Source organism: Kryptolebias marmoratus, linkage group LG6 (assembly GCF_001649575.2).
Source record: "Kryptolebias marmoratus isolate JLee-2015 linkage group LG6, ASM164957v2, whole genome shotgun sequence".
NCBI lineage: Eukaryota > Metazoa > Chordata > Actinopteri > Cyprinodontiformes > Rivulidae > Kryptolebias > Kryptolebias marmoratus.
Window position 1 is genome coordinate 7,058,851 of NC_051435.1, and position 17,689 is coordinate 7,076,539.

At 39.5% G+C, this 17,689-nt stretch overlaps 1 protein-coding gene across 1 annotated transcript in view; it reads left to right on the forward strand.

Annotated features, from left to right (window-relative positions):
- Positions 1-1,695: 1,695 nt before the first annotated feature.
- asic4a (acid-sensing (proton-gated) ion channel family member 4a) overlaps positions 1,696-17,689 on the forward strand; it is a 107,422-nt gene continuing 91,428 nt past the window's right edge. The window contains exon 1 of the mRNA XM_017420735.3: positions 1,696-2,472. Within this exon, the coding sequence (XP_017276224.1) occupies positions 1,897-2,472 (576 nt within the window). The 5' untranslated portion in view covers positions 1,696-1,896. The remainder of the gene's footprint in view (positions 2,473-17,689) is intronic.

The following is a 17,689-nucleotide window of genomic DNA, read 5'->3' on the forward strand; positions in this document are numbered from 1 at the left end:
AGCGCATCAAACACAAAGTGTGCCTCTTGTTGAGAGTGTTATTGGTTCTGACAAACTAATACAATGTCATTTACTTCTTGAATGGTTTTCATCTACCAGATGTGTCTGCGTGCTTTTTATTCACATTTAGTATTTAGTCGTTGCGTGAACTGTGAGCTTTCATTCCCTTTGTGAGATGGAAAATAAGCCCAGCATCTTCTGGGAATGACTACATAAAAAAACAGTTGTTAGCAGAGCATACTGCCTGCTGGAGGCAGAGCTAAACCACTGATGCTTCAGTTATATAAAAGTAAAAGTAATATCCTACATGTCTCTGTTTATCTCAGTGGAATACAAAATCAAAGGCAATCTTAGTAAAAACCAATCACAAAAAGCAAATGTATAAAAAGACTGTAATGACAAAAGGCACAAAATAAATAGAAAGAGACAAAGAATTTTTCTCATCAAATTGTGGCGAAAGCGTTTTCTTCGACCAGAGAAAAAGATCCATTCAATAATTTTACTGTGGCTTAGATCAAATTATTAACATTTTGTTTGTTGTTGTATGACAAAATGCTTTTTTTTAATATTATCTTCAACAGGTTGTCTTGTCCAGAAGGAAACATTTAGGAAGATTAAAAAAGATCAGCGTCTTTTATCCCTCCATTTGTCTTGTTCCAGTATTTGTTCCCCTAAGTAACGTCACATTTCGGATGCCCTCACTGGCTTGACTTGGCACGTGTGTTTGGAGCGGCTGAATTCACTTTTAAATATGCCTTTTCTCCAGAGGTCCCAGCTCCATGTGACGTGACCCGCATGACTAAATCCATTTAAAGGGGAATAACGTGCATTAAGGCTCTCACTTTTTTGCCTTCTATTTGCATAATTTTGTTTGGCAACGTGGAAAAGGGGCCATTAACGGTGCTAAGACACACACTGTAAAGCGTAGGGATCAATACCTGATTTCAACATCTTTAACAGCATCGGGGGTCCAGATCAGGATGTGTCCCCTAATTCAGATTCACGCAGGATTCTTGTGATGCTGCCATTAGATTCTGATAAGGCAACGTCGTTGAACTGCCTTTCTTAATCTCTGACAGACACATTCGCTCAATCAATAGTCTTTTACTTTTTTTTTTGTTGCAAAGACAAGATTGATTGCCAGCAGTTGCTTCATGCTTAGTCCCACTTCTTGCACTTCTCATTATAGTTTCAATTAGAAATTCTCCTGAGACCATCTCCCCTGGGAGGCATTAAAGTCCAGGGACCTCCTGCGGTTCACAGCAAACACTGGTTGTTTTTTTCACAGAATAACCTCTGACCCCGACTTTATTCAGATTGAGAAGTGAAAGCACAAGTCAAACAAGTGAATTACGCGGGGGAGGGGGGAGTCTGTTGGCGGGACACTGGGGGATGACGGGGGAAGTTGTGGCTCGCGCCAGTGAGGGGGAAATAATCACAATCTTACCTTCTCATGAAATATTAAATGCCTGTTCTTATTTTAGCCATCCTCAAAATGCTGCCTTTTCATCAGTGGCTTAAGGCACTGTGCTAGAGCGTTTTGTTGTAATTGTTGTTTCTTTCTTTTTTCTTTTTTTTTTTGACAGCTGTATTGCTGCCGATAAGCCGGAGTGTGTGATCTGATCAAGTAGTGAGACAAGCATTCAGAGCAGCAGCAGCACAGCAGCAGCAGCGCTGTAGTCACAAGGAGCCGTGGCAGCAGCAGCAGCAACACTATCAGTCACAGCGCAGGCAGCAGCGAAAGCAGCAGCAACAAACTCTCTCCTGTCCTTTTCCTCTTCTTTCTGGAGTTGTTTCCTGCTCAGAGGACAAAAGCCAGGGAAGTAGGAGGGAAGTGATCCAGGGCTGATAGCTGCCATCTAAAACAAAAACAAAAACGCAGACCTGGCTGCCCACATGCCTATCGAATTTGTTTGCAAAATCAAATTTGCAGAGGAGGATGAGAAGCAGAAAAGCCAGCAAGATGGGGATAAGGAGAGCCTGATCGAGGAGAGCTGCACACCACCGGCCAAAGACTTGGCTGGGTTTGCTAACTCCTGCTCCCTCCATGGGATTAACCACATCTTTGTCTCTGGTCGCCTGGGCATCCGGCAGACTCTGTGGGCTCTTGCCTTTTTGACTTCTCTAGCACTCTTTCTATACCAAGCCGCTAAGTGTGCCATCTCTTACCTGGAGCATCCTCATGTCACGGCTCTGAATGAAGAGGCAACTCCTGAGATGGTTTTCCCTGCTGTGACCATCTGCAACATCAACCGCTTCCGCTTCTCTGCTCTGACTGATGCTGACATCTACCACCTGGCAAACTTGACAGGTCTGCCCCCCAAAAACAGGGATGGACACAAACCCACTGATTTAATGTATCCCGCTCCTGACATGCAGGACATCTTCAACAGGACAGGACATCAGCTGGAGGAGATGTTGATGAGCTGCAATTTCAGTGGACAGAACTGCTCAGCTGACAACTTCTCTGTGGTGAGTGCAAAAGTTTCTTAAAGTTCCGCCTTTCTGCTCGACTCTCACTGCAATACATGACCAGCTTGTGATGTTTTGGCTTCATCAGAATCTTTATCTTTATCATTCTAAACCTATGAGGATTTTTTTTCCTCTCACATAAAACTACTAATACGAGTGAAATCAAAGTGAACACTTTGAGAGAAGAGGAATTCTTTGTTTTTAAACCCATCTCCACAGGGCATTTGGTTCCCACGATACTGTTCAGCATGCAAAATTCATGGCTATTTGCTCCATCATTGAGCCGTATCTTTTCTCTCCAAGTTCTAAGCAGCAACAGTGTTTCTCTTCAGCTGTGCAATCTGTTATGTCAGAGAACAAAGTCTGCTCCCAGAGAGGGAAAACACAGAGCTGTCATATGTGGTTGTGTACTTTTTTTTTTCCAAGGCAAACTGCGCTTTAATGCTGCCTCTACGCCAGCCGCTGAGAGCGCATGGCAACAAAATTGTCGTAGAAAATAGCCGAGTCTCTTCTTTCTCCTTTTTCCGACGCTCCCTGTCGCTCCCACTCTCTCAGCCTGACATTGCAGAGCGGCTGCCTCTCGCCTGCTCTCCGCTCAGAGCTCTTGTACCTTTCGGGGAGGGAGGGAGTAATGCTTCTTCAATGTTGTATTTCAATCCTGCTGCTGTTAGGATTAAATATTTAAAGACTGACATACATGATTTTTGCATTAGCTAGATTGACTAAAAGGAATGAAACAATTTCCATGAGAGGGAAAGTGTGTTTATGTGTGTGTGAGAGAGAATGAGAGAGAGGAAGAGAGTGAAGGGATCAGGTGAAAGGAGGAGAGTTTGTGCCTATTTTCTGTGCACTATTTATTTAAGGCATTGTCCTTACAGGAGATGGATTTCCCTCCCGTCCCTCCTGCAGGAAAAGGAATATGCAATCGCTTCAGGGATGATAAACTGCAGGTGTCAAGTCCTAATAGAGGGTGTTGAACATTGATATGGTCACCTTCGTAAGCGCCAAAGATTCTGTCTTATCATGCAGATGGCACTACAAGACATCCAATGCACCGAAATCGACAGGTTTCTTATAAATTTCAATTTAAAAAAAATCAAAATACCAAGGCATTTATTTGTCTCTCATATTTAGACATAAAATTACCACTGACAATAAAATGAATCCCTCTTACAGAACACGTTTTTAAACTATTTAATCAAGCAAAAGAAAATGTCATGCTTCTCAGGAGAGCTGAAAAGTTGGATGAAATTCTAAACGTCAGTGTAAAAGTTTTATATGATCTAGACAGCAACATCCTGTGACACTTTGACACTCGCTCCTCGTGGAGTAATTAGCAGACACGTCAGACCAGAAAATCTCTGTCCCATGTCAGTCCATGCAACGTCCTGTAGCTCTCTTTGAACACCGGATGACTTCATTGCAGATTAACATCCTGTTGAAAGTTCCCCAAGCTGTTGTTATGTCTCTGTCAGCTGTGTGATCTGCATTTTTTTTTTCTGAGGCTGTCAGTTAGATTTGTTTCAGGCTACTTCCCTGCATGACAAATTCCTCACTACGTGTCCTGGTGAGGAACACAACTTTGGAGGAAGGACTGGGAGTTGTGGGCCCAGGCCTAAGTGAGCAACATAAGTAAAAGGAACAGGAGTGTAAATGAAGACACATGCAGTCACACTTTCTGTGCTCGACTGTGTTTGTGTGTTGCCTGTAAGTGCAAATCACGTATCATTTGTTACAGCAAAGACTCATTATGACTGGTGATGTACTATTAATCACATGCACACATGTATAAACACAGAAAGGAGCCCCGCACGAATGGGTCATTATTCGTGTTCTCGAGGGGCCCCTCCTTCAAGATCGGTTCCTTGTAATGTGTTTTCTTTCGATTGATCATACCGGGAGCAGCAGATGTTTTATTTTGGTAATAGCTTCATGGATCCAGGGCTCTTGGGGAAAAAGGAATGATGAAATATAATTTCAGTCTTTTCTGACATTTTAGTTTTTCTGTAAGCAGAGCGGGATCTGTGGCATCAACATCTAGCTTGCATTTGTTTACTCTGAATCTCATATGTGATTATTTGTACGTAAATGCCATAATTGGATAATTGAATGGTAAATATGTTGCCTAAAAGATGTGGAGTTGAATTTCAATTTTTTTTCCAAAGATTCGTGAACTGACATCTGCGTATTTGAGTCTCCAGTGGTCCGACTGCTCTAATTTATGGCAGAAAAATACACAGTCACGTAACAGAGAAATTTGTTTTCCTCTCTTCAGCAGCGGCAGACTGGCATGATTATTTGACGTAGGTAATAAGGCCATTCTTTATAATTAAAGATTACGTTATTGACTTGGATTAATCACAGGAGATAAAGCTGATTCAACAAGCCATGAATAAATAGATTAATATTTTTTCTTCCAGTCTAACTCTGAATAATTGTTCATCCAGTGTGTAGTGCTGTCACTGAGATGAGCAGCCAGCCCTTTGGCTTTTTTCTTTTTAAACAAAGCTATGAATTGGTTTGCTCTGACTCTCAGCTGTGTTTGCTGCTGCATTATCAGATTTTGCTCTCAGCAAGGACAGATCCTCTGTGCATATATTCATGCAAATAACTGAGCACCTTATAGGGTGGCATGTGAGGAGATCTATAAAAATCTGTGTTAACGGGGGCAGCTCTGAAGAGCTCTTTGCCTTCAATTTGTCATTTAACTGACTGAAGCCTCTGTTGTGTATTTTATAGATAATTGAATGTTTAACGGTGTAAGCCACAGATGATGCTTTCCTCTCCTTGCTCAGTTTTATCCTTCACAAAGGAAAGAAAGAGACCTTAAATCGGATGAATCCACATTTTTTCGAAAGGCAAGAAAAATGCTATCTCAATTAAAGACCTTGCATTCCTTCTTGGAATGCATATCACCCACTGCTTTTTATATCATAATTTTAAACTAACATTATCTTATGGCCAGCCGTTTTGGTTAAATCTTGTAAATGACACTATGGGCGATCTCATGCAATAATCTAAAATCTCGCAAAATGTGTTAGCATCTAGAGTACTGTATGTGTCGAGAATGACTCTCTGCTATTACCTCACCAAACTTCAGCTTATTATCTGAAAAGTGTATGCATTTTTTGTGTTGGTTGAGGTCCATTAACAGTGGCATCCATTTTGCATTGTATTGACTTCAAAAGTTACTGATTTGTAGATGGACACTTAATTATAGGTTTCTGGGAGTTTCACTAAATGTATCATGTGGTTTAAAGCTATTTTGCTAACAGGCAGACAGTGTTGACTCTTAACTGTTATTGCCAAAGGTTAAGGCAATAATATTGCACAATGATTGGTGTTTGAACTGTGTGGTGGGAATGGCTCTCAGCTTAGCTGAATATGTGGCTGTGTTAGAGCCTTTGTTTGCATTTTCTAAGGCCAGTTGGCCATGGTATTGTACATCCAATGAATACTTTATGATAGTTTTAATAAAATCATTCAATAGTTCATGAGATATTTTGCTAAAAGACAGTTGACTTCAACAGTTAATAGCAAAGCCTTAAAAGCAGATCTTGTGCTATTAGTTAGAAGTTGGAATATTTGTTGGGGATGAATGTCGGCTACTAACTCACCAAATTCTTAATATCTGTAATATTGGCAGAGTTATAAACATTTTTGTTTTTGCTGAGGTTGCCTCGCTGTGGCAGCCATCTTGAAAGGTTTTAACTCTAAAGGGTTAATCGGGTGTAAATGTACATCTAAAAACTACTTCCAAAGAATTTTAATGAAATCTGTCCTTGAGTTTATGATATATTTTGCCAAAAGACAAACAAACACACACACACAGACATGGGCCTAAACTTTACCACCGTTGCATCTTCGAAGGTGGGTGATGACAATTGCCCTGCCTTTGTGTCAGTCATCAGTATCAAGAAAACTGACCAAAGGAAAGATAGAAAAAGCACATTGAAGTCGTGACTTTAATCCCGAGTTTGTAAAACCACAAAAGAGCGTAAAACTTGTGGTAAACTCATGTAGACATAAGCAACACAAACAAACAATCTGGATGTATAATGACTTGGCTTCACTACAGTTTTAAAGGATGGGATTTTAAAGCAATGGACAAATTTAATTTTCATTTTTCCAGCACAGGAACAAGAGCCAGGGTTCCTTTTACTCAGGGCTGACGTGGTGTGTTAGATGTTTCTTACTTGTAGCCTCTGACCAAAGGTACATGAGACAGAAATATGCCTGTCCATGTTTGGACAAGAAATACATCCTCAACCTTTGGCAGTGTGTGTATGTGTGCGTGAGTCCTGCAAAAACCCTGGCACAGGCTTTCATTCTCAGTTATACATCTGTGCAAGTGTGTGTGTGTGTGTGTGTCTCTGTGTGTGAAAATGTGCTGTGTACATGTGCAGATGACTGTGAGAGTGACATTCACTTCCCTAGTGGGTCAGAAGTCTGCTCACCACTTAGCAGAAGACCCACACATACGCCCCCATCTACCACACACACAAAGTTGGTATTTCTACCCTTCTTAGGACATTATATTGCCATGTAGCCTAACCCAATCATTTACCTTAAACCTAACTATTACCAGTACATAACTATCTTTATCTAACCTAAACTTAATTCCCACCTAACCCCTAAGATAACTCAGTTTTGGTCCTCATAAGGATTAGCGGTCCTGACAAGGTAGGTAATTATATCAGAAATGGTCCCAAAAAGGTAAAAAGAACCAGGTACACAGGCAAACACACACACACGCACACCCACACAGAAGCATCTCCACCAGTGACCAGCCTTTCCCCTGGTGGGGAGCACAGAGTGTGGGAGCGTGAAAGTGACTGGATATCCTGACTGGCTTCGTCTCCAGCAACCTGTCAATTAGCCGTCTACAGTTCCACTGCTGTGGGAGTCCCTGCAGCTTAACACACCGCCTGATATCTGATCCACACACTCCCCCAACCCTGGAGACCAAGGCTGAGTGTGATTATGCCCCGCACAGCCTACGAACAAACAAATACGCAAAGCAGTTTCTTGTCTTTGTTTCACATTTTATCTTAAAAAAATATAAAGACCTGGCAATCCTTAAAGGAATGCATATCGCCCACCACCTTTCATGCCAGAGTTTTAGACTGAGATCATTTATTCTGACAAAAAACTGAGTTGGAGCAGTTTTCAACAAACACCCAACTTATTAAAACTACATCTTATGTGATAAAACAATATGTCCTTATTATTATTTATTGTCTTAGCTGCTACCGCATCAACTCCCAGCTCAACATCTGTCGGCCATCTTGAATTAGTAGATGATGTGGGACTACTTTCTGAAAGTTTTATTAAATTTGGTCTGGTGCTTCATCAGATATTTTGCTAATGGAAAAACATGGTTGACTCTAAAAGTTAATGCTTAAGTTTTGGGAAAAGATGTTGCACGATGTGTTGTAAATGACTCTCAGCTACTACCACACCAAATTTTAGCACAACATCTGTAAAGTTGACAGAGTTGTAGCCATTTTTTGTGTTTTCCAAGGTCAGTTGGCTATGGCAACCATCTTGAATTTTATTGGCTCCAAAAACTAATGAGTTGTAGAGGTAAATGCAGTGATTATTTCCTGAAAGTTTCATTAAAATCCATCCAATGTTTCATGAGATATTTTGCAAAATGCAACATAAAAGGAAAAGGTTTTCTTGTATTTGTTTCATATTTTATCTCGCTCTTTTTTATTTTATTGTTTGAAGAGTCTCATATCTTTAGAGGCTGTATTCTTCCTCCACGCTCCTCCTCCTGTGTATCAGCGGAAGATGAATTGCAGTACAGTGCAACTAGTCGGCTGCCCCCCTTCTGATATGCATCACCGCTGTCTAATCAGATGAAACCCACCTGTGACCAGAAACCGGATAATATGCAAACAGTTTGCGTTTGAGAAGGTTTCCTTTATTTTTCCTCTCTTTTTTTTCCCCTACCTCTGGCTGTCTGTGCCAAGAGCTTGATGAGGAGAATCTGCAGCTCGGGGAAGGCTTTTAACTTCACGATAAAGGCTTTCCGATGTTGTGGTGCTGCTGAAACCACCCCCACCCTCACCCCCATCCCCATCCCCACCCATTCCTCCTTCTCTAACCCTTGGGAGTCTTTTACTCACACAGACATTTGTCTCTCTCTGACAAGTCATACACCAGGCTGCTGGTACTGTTAATGTGACTGCACACACACACATATGTTTTTTGTGTGTATAGCAAAGGTAGAATGCTTCCTTCCCCCGTCCAAACACACGAGTCTCATCACAGATTGAGAGAGTTGGCTCGCAAGATTGATCAAGACTCCTGACTGGGGGCCCCTCCCTCTCTGGAGGATCAATACATCCTTCAGTCAGATTGCTTCCCTGCCCTTCCCACTCCAGGCCTGGTGTGACTAATTATCTTATGTCTGTGTTTTTGGGCCTAGTCTCAGCTGCATTTGTTAATGCTGCCGGTGCCGGGGAAGAGTTTGATCTTTAGAACGAGATATCTGTTTATTTTAGCTTATATCCGGTGCAGATCAATCAATATACACGGTCTACCTTTCCCCCCTTCTAAAAGATGGTGAAATTAGGGAACAATATGAGATGACTCAGAGTGTGTGTGTACTGTGTGGGGAAGAGAAGAAAAGAGTGCTCAGGTAAAGCAAAATAGACTTTAGAGTCAGATCTGACCACTGCCAAAGGCAAGATGCAATAATGTTTTCTACATGCATTCATTTGTTTATACTGTTTGCAAAATATCTCATGAATCGCTAAACAGGTTTTAATGAAACATTTAGAGAGTAATCGTTGGATGTACAATTAAATCCTATTAACTTTTGGAGTCAGTCCTATTCAAGATGGCCGCCACAGCAAAGTGATCTTAGCAAGCATAAAAATGCTTATAACTCAAGTAAATTTTTAGATGCTGAGCCGAAGGTGTGGTAGTAGCTGTGAGTCATATCCAACTTGTACTCTGAGCACAAACTATGTGGAAGTGATTGTGGATGTACTTCTGTAACTCATTAACTTTTGGACTCAACTCAAATTAAGATGGCTGCCACAGAAAGTGCTCTTAGCAAATGTGAAAATGGCTAAGGCTTTTACAGACAATAAGCTAAACTGATGCTCGTTCAGCAGGTCATGTAAGATATTCCACTATCACATAAGAATACATATAAATGTTATTTTCAAAGCTTGACCTAAACAGCTCAATCATTTCTCAACATAAGATGATCTGAAACTCTGGCGTGAAAGGCTGCAGGTGATATGCATTCCTTCAAGGGATGCTCGGTCTTTGATTGTTTCTGCAAATAGTTATTTGCTGTAGATATCACTTGATAACAACGAAGAGAGAACTGTGTTTAAACAACCTCCCTAGGCTTGACGCAATTAAAGTTCTTATCTGAAAGTCTTTATTTTAATTTAGCTCCTGTACACAAACTAAGTGTTTGTGCATTCTGTAGGTAATGTCACGTTCAAGAAACATTTTCTCACTTCATTCAATTTCCAGATGCTCTCTTCGTGAAACAGCTGTTTTTTCTTTTTTGAATCAGAAAAATTTTCCATATTAGCAATTTCAAAGGATTCATTTGCAGCAACAAATGAACCTAAACTCTACCAGAATATTGATGTTTTTCCTCAGGACTCATAATCATTTAGGAAAATACACTGAGTAAAGATAATAACTTTTAGTTCCTATTTGTTAACTTGTGAATGATTATTTTCCAGTCCTTTTGCACATTTGTCACAATAGATTATTTTCTTACACTTTGCTGTAATGATGAACGCCGTTCACTGTGCAGATAGCTATGATTATAAAAAAGTCTTTGGCCAAGCTCACTTTAAATTCACATGTCATCTCAGCTGCCAATGTGAGCTCTCTATTTTGTCATATTTCCTCCCCCCCATTTCTGAATGCATTAGTGGAAATTCCTCTGAAAAATTAACCAAGCTTGCTCTTAGGTAGCCACATAATGGGTTTGTGCTTCTTCATTCTCCTCGAGTGTACTGTTTAATTAGTTTGAGAGACCTAGCAAACAGAAGTGGACAAAAAAAAAAAATTATAGAGCCACCGTACAAACTAGATCTGGTGATTTTTTTTTACCAGGATAGGTGAAAACTAAATGATCATTTCTAGAAAATTAAAAGTGTAAATAAACCTGGAAAGCTAGAGAGGCTAAATAGGCACAGAGGAAATGAATTATTTCTGTCTTTTCTGTTTGTTTGCTTTATTTATTATTTAAATGCATCTCAGAAATATCTAATTACAAATGAAGCAATTAGATCATTTTACTAACGGAGTTTGCACTTGACTTCACGGCCTTCATATTAGTGAGAAATCATTGTGTGGGTTTATTTTTGAACACAGACCAGAAAATATAAGTCCTTAATGTGATCTGGCATGTGTTAGCAGAGTTGAACTGAAAATTAAAAAAAAACAACCTACAACTGAGCTAAAGCTTTAAAATGTTATAGGAGTTTGACAGAAATGATCATTTAAAGGTTTAGGATTCCTTTAATGTAATGTATATCACCCGCCATCTTTAATCCTAGAGTTTTGAACTAAGATCATCATCTGTTGAGAAGGCACAGAGTTGTAGACATTTTGCTTGAACCTTGAAAATAATGTTATGTGCAATGTCATGCTCAGAGTGTGTGTTGTGAATGTCTCTTAGCTTCTACCAAAACATGTTTTAGCTCAATATTTGTAAAAACCTGACTGAGGTATAGCTTTTTATGTGTTGGCTGGTTTTTATTAGCTGTGCTGACCATCTTGGATTGGATTGACTCCAGTCATTAATCAGTTTCAGCGATTACTTTGTAAAAGTTTCATCAAAATTTGTCCAGTCGTTCATGCTATATTTTGCTAACAGACAAACCATGCTGAGCCCAACAGAAAAAATACAATGTTAAACAAAGATCTAGTGCAATGAGCAGCATTTGGAGTATCTGCTGTGAATTATTCCTAACTACTACCTGACCAGATTTTAGCTCAATATCTTTAAAATTGACTGAATTGTAGCCATTTTAGTGTTTTATAAGGCAGCCATTTTAAATTGGGTTGTCTCTAAAAGTAAATCAGTTACAGAGGTATAGCTCTTGATTATTTCCTGAAAATTTTATAAAAATGTGTTCAGTGGTTTGGGAGATATTTTGCTAACAGACACATAGAGTTAATGGTAAAGTTTTAAACAATGATCTTGTGCAATTTGTTCATGCTCAATATATGTGTTGGGGATTACTCTCAGCTATTACTACACCAAATCTTTGCTCAATATTTGTAAAATTGGCTGAAGTAAGACAGAAAACCTGATGGGTATCAGTAAATCTGCTGTTTTCAATTAAGGCCTTTGAGGAAAAGATGAAAAGCCACTCTGGTGTTTGTTAGCATTCAAATAAGACATAGCCTTCAAATACTACTCTGAGCCAAGTTTATCCCAGAATTTGAATCGTGTGCAAATCTATTGTTACATTTTCAGTTGAAACTGAGGTTAAAGTCATTTGTGAATAAAAATTTAAGCAGGAATAAGTCGTGAAATAAAATATTTATGACCAAAAGCGCATCAGTTAAATTCCCCGAGTGGAGATTTCTGAGGTCGTAGTTGCATTGCAGGAACATCTTCCAATCTGTTGCTGGGTGGTCTCAGTCAGAGTGTGCAAACTCAGTGCAGCTGATATTTTAACCAGGAGTGTAGGAACATGCTCAGTGTGACTTGGATGAAAATGTCAGTCGGCAACAATTCAGCCGATGGAGACCGCATACGGCACAAATGTCAAAGTGAATATTTACCCCTGGCACAGTCTGAACATGAGGGTCTCGTCTGTGCGCTTGGCTGGACGCTTGGCCCTTTTTCTGAATTACATCTAATGTCACACACTTGGCTGTGGCTGGCTGCTTTTTCAAACACCATGTCTTTTTACCATCTCTTTCATCACTTTTCTCCTCTCTTGTTGTCCCTCATTACTGTTTGCTACATTTAATGAAATAAAAGTTAGCGTCTTAAATGCTAAGTCGTTGTGACAGGTGTGATATTTTGTCTGGATGTATATAACTCGGTGGTGTGAACCTCCGGAACGGGCATTCCTGTGTGATAATGTTTGCCTTCTAGCTTCCTCCTGGGGGGGTACACGCAATAATTTGCCAAATGGCCTCCAGGCCAGCTTACCAGCAAATCCACTACACGCACTTTCTCCATGCATGTTCATCTGTTACATTTTATATTGCTTAATAATGCTTATGAAACAACAGGCTATTCTGTGATAGAAAATCCTAAATAATTCAAGCTAATACTTTCGTAATGTCAGTGACCACCGAGGCCATTTGCTGTGCAGGGACTTTTGTTATGTTTTCCAACTATTGCATGAAAATGAAATGAATCACTGCCGGATTACTGTTTTTCACCTAAATTACCTTTTATTATTTCTGTTCACAAGGCATTATACCTGCAGAAGAAACTTGGCATCATTCAAGGCAGCGTGAGTTTAAAAAAGAAAAAGAAAGAAGCTACATTTTTATCTGTCATGTCATGCATTTGACAAAGTTAAATAGAAAGTGTGCAATTAATTCAATTAATAGTCTTTTTGTTTAATCAGCACGTGTTGTGAAAGGGATAGTCCAGACATCTTGCTGTTAGATGGCATAAGCTAAAATGTAAAATTTTAGTTTTTCCACACAGAAACATATATTGTATGTTGCCTGTTTCTTTCTTTTTTGATGGTTCGAAGTCTTAACTCGGTTTGAGTAGAAATGGTTCGGGGGTGGACTGCACAGTGTCGCAGCTGGTTAAAACTGTTGCCTTCAAGGTCCAGGATTCGAAACTCGGCTGGGGGCTTTCTGTGTGGAGTTTGCGTGCTTTCTTTGCGCAGGTGTTGTTTTTTTTACGGGTACTCAGTCCCAAAAACATGAATGTTTGGTTCCTTGATGACTCTAACACAGTAGGTGTGAGTGTATGTGCATCTCTATGTGGCCCTGTGATGGACTGCTGACCTGTCAGGGTGTTTATAAACCTGTCAGATTTATGTTTCTCCTGTAATAATTACTTCAACTAAGTATATCAGTTCCCAGCTTCAGTCTTCACAAACTACAGCTTATTAGGACACGTTTAAGATGTTTATATTAAAACAAAATTACATTGTTTGACATTAAGCAGCAGTTTCAACATAAAAAAAAAATTGTTAAATTCTGGTCTTAAATAGATTCACTCTAACCATGAACATGTTGTTATGGCCTACGGAAACAGAAAGGCAGGCAATAATGTTTTTGCTTGTCTGTGTTTGTGAGTTTGTCTATTAGCAAAATGTCGTATAAACCACTGGACACATTTCATTTAATTTTAAACTCTCAAAAATAATCAGCAGGGGTACAGTTACAACTGAGGAACTTTTGAAATCAACCTAACTGAAGATGGCCGCCACAGCTAATTAAACTTAGCCAACACAAAAATGGCTTTAACAATCAGTTTTATAGATATTGAGCCAAAATTTGATGTGGTAGAAACTGAGAGTCATTCACATCACAGACTCTGAGCCTGACATCTTGCAAAACGTTCTTTGTAAGGTTTGAGCAAAATGTCTGTAACTGATTTCTCAACATAACATGATGCTGGTTTAAAACTCCAGCATGAAAGGAGGCGGGTGATATGCATTCCTTCAAGGAATGCTAGCTGTTAAAATTTGTTATATTTTCCTCGTTTTTTGTTCTTTGTTTTCCCGAGACAAACTTGCATTTTTAAACTCTGCAGACACAAGCTTGAAATAAAACACATTCTGTGTTCATCTACATATTCAGTCCACCTTTAGTGGGGTCTAATCTCCATTTCCCTACTCTGTATGCAACAACCTGCCATCCTGTGGGATTTCCATCCCACCTGAGATGCGTGTTTATGTCTTGTTTGGGTAATATGGGGACGTTAAATCTTTCACCTGATGTTGCCAGCCTCGTCGCCTGACTCTGTCCTTGTTGACAAAACACTTGACCTTCAGATGCAGCGAAATGCCATCTGATTTAATACGCCCAGTTTGAATTGCCACCACTCATTTTGTCATCCGAGCGCTGCATTTTGGCACGGATGTGTCAGAGCAAAATACATTATGGTGGGATGAGTGGGGGGAAGTCATACACATCTGGACTGCTACTATGATTGCAGTGTAGTGCTTTAATAGATTAACCATTTTCGCTTGTACATCCTAATGTAATTACGCAAGAAGTGTCGACATGAAAAGACGTACAGTACAGTCCTCCTGAGCTTTGATCATTTGTGCCTCAAACAAATGTGAACCATGTAGGCCTCTTTTGTCATGTCTGAAAAAGTTACTAAATTTATGCACTACAAATCTTTGAAGCTGCATTCATGCTGAAAGCTGTGATTTTATTCAAAATGACAGTGAGGGTAGTCATGATTCACCAAGGTCTTGAAAGATTTAGGATAGTATTGTGGATTCTTTTATCATGCAATGTTTCATTTATATTTGGAAAACAGGCTACTTTTTCTGCTCGTATTTTTTTTCCCTTAAATTTCTCTTTAGTTAGTTTAGTTACTTTTTGTCCAGTAAAATGTCTTGCAAGCTTCATTTACCCCTACAGCCGGTCAGTCTCTCCTCCTCACATAAGCACTAAGTCACTGTTAGGTATGTTTGCTCAAACGAGCATGTAACAGCAGTCATGTTCCCCACTGGTGTTGTCAAGATTAATTTGGTGTTTTCCTAATGCATGCTAATGAGAAAGTTGTGTGCATTTGATTGTCAATAACGTGAAATACGGCTCTGCTCCCTAAATGCTGGCTCCGTTCAATATCCTATTAAAGTTGAATCACAGATAACTTGGCGTGCATCAGGAAAGTAATCTGAAATTTGTGCTGACATTGATCCAGCAGGAAGGAGACCTATTGCTCCGATTAACACTGTTGCCCCAGGAGAGGAGTCCCTTGGCCATTAATAGCCCACTGTCCCAGATTTTACTTAGGCCATCTAAAATGCTTTTATTTATGAGATACACAGTAGCAAAGTATCGTGGGCACAGAATAGCAGTAAGTTTTTTACTTATCCCTGTGTTGTTTATCACGGCGGGTTTCATTTCCAGAAAATATCCTAACCCAAGTTATTCTCCTCATTTTTCAATAAATGATATTTTCTGTTTTTACAACATTGTTTCCCAAAAAACAGAAGAAAGAAAAAACAACGGGGTGGTCTAAAAGGCAAACACCAGCTGAATACATTAAATTGCAGATCATTTAATTGACGGTAGATGATGAAAATATATTTTTAAATTAAAGGCCTAGCATTCCTTGAAATCTATAAAAGTGACCTAAATGGTGCCATTTTTGTATGTTTTAAGGTCAACTGGCTGTGGTGGCCATCTTGAATTGAATTGGCTCCAAATGGTAATCCGTTCTAGACGTACATCTAATGATCATATCCTGAAAAGTTCATTAAAATCTGTCCAGGGGTTCATGAGATATTTTGCTAACAAACAGTTAATTCAACAGTTAGCACCCAAGTTTTAAACGCAGATCTTGTGCGATCAGCTAGCTCTTAGAGGTGGGGGTCAGTTTCAGCTGTTACCACACCAAAATTTAGCTAAACAACTCAAAATGACTGAATCATAGCCATCTTTGTGTTACTTAAGGATTTCTACGGTACAGACAAACGAACGCGTGCACACACACACAGATGGAGGCAAAAACATTATCTCTCCACTTCTTATTTATCGCCTTCAGAAACAGGCGATAAATATGCTGTATATATTATGCATTTTTAGTAAAGATTTTAAACTGTGCACATTGCTGAATAAGGACATTATGACTCATAAAGCTTTAAAGATGGACTGAATGTGACGTCGCGCTCACACACTCTAAAGTTGCAGCTTGTCAGACACGACCATGTGGTCTGCCTGTGAAACCATAAACGAGCATTTTATCATTCATCCTTTCAAGTCTCTGTCATTTTAGTAGATGAACTGTTTTTTCAAAGAAAGTTGATAGCAAGGGAGGTTCTACTAGACTTTAATCTGTTTTTTTTTCTTGTTTTTGTAGTTGATGTTTTTAGCTACGCTTCAAGATGTGGCATTTAGTCTGCCCTTAACACTATTTGAAGATAAAGAGGTTTGAATTCCTGGTTACAGTTTTTGTCACTTTGGAAATCACCTCAGAAGCAGCCTAATGGGTGCCTTGACATATTTTCAGCAGAGGACATAAACTTCTGCAAAATGCCATAAACTTATTTGAAGTGTGCCATTTTCCCCCTACAGAATGAGGTGATGTTGTTTACTGTCAGCTCATGGGAGATTGCACCAGCTCAAAATGGGATTGCCTGATCACATGATAAAATTTATAACATGTATGAAAAAGTTCATCTATTAAACAGCCCCCAGGAAAAGGAGAGAAAATCTTTGTTTTAGATCTTTGTTTTCTTTCATCCATTTTATTAAAAAAAGAAAAAAAAACCTTTGATAAGGACATTTTCTTAGGCTAAATGAGGCCAGTAATGAGCTGTGGCATCACTGTTTATGCATGTCCTTGACATTCACTTTGAGAAAAGGGGTAAAGGCGTCCTTCTAAACAGATCTTAAAAGTCCACTGGAAGGGATAAATGTCAGTGTGCCTCGCTGAGAAATTGCCATGCCTTTTTTCTTCCTCACCGACCTTCACTGTGTCCACCCTAAAGAAAATTAGCTGGATATTAATAAATAATCAGTATGTATACTCTGATGAAAGTGATTCCTTGAGACAGACTGGATTTGTCTACCGTAAAAGCATGCCCTTAAACTGATAATTAATTTGTGTGTTTGGTTAAAAGGATAGCCTGGTCAAAAGGACAAACCTCCCCTAGTGGCTGACTGCAGTACAATTTTTAGGTTCCTGTCCCTCCATATAAACAAATGGAACATTTTCCTGTATAAAAAAGAAAAAAGCACCCTTTAGGTTTTGGGTGTTGATTTCAGGGGTGGAAATTAGCACCAGCCACTGGCCAAATGCGGGTAAATATTTGAAGTGGCGGGTGAATTTGATCAACACACACTCCACTGTGGCGGGTTGGCAATTTGAACAGAAAAGGTGTTATTTGTCCTCTTGACATATAGGGGGCAGTAATGTGCTCGAGTTGCTGCTGTTACATCGAGCCGCGTTCCCCCATCAGATACGGTTCCCCCTGCGTCTCCGTAAATAATGACTTATCTATTAACAGAATTGTGTAGAGGGGCAAATATTTCTCATTAAAAAACAAAAAAA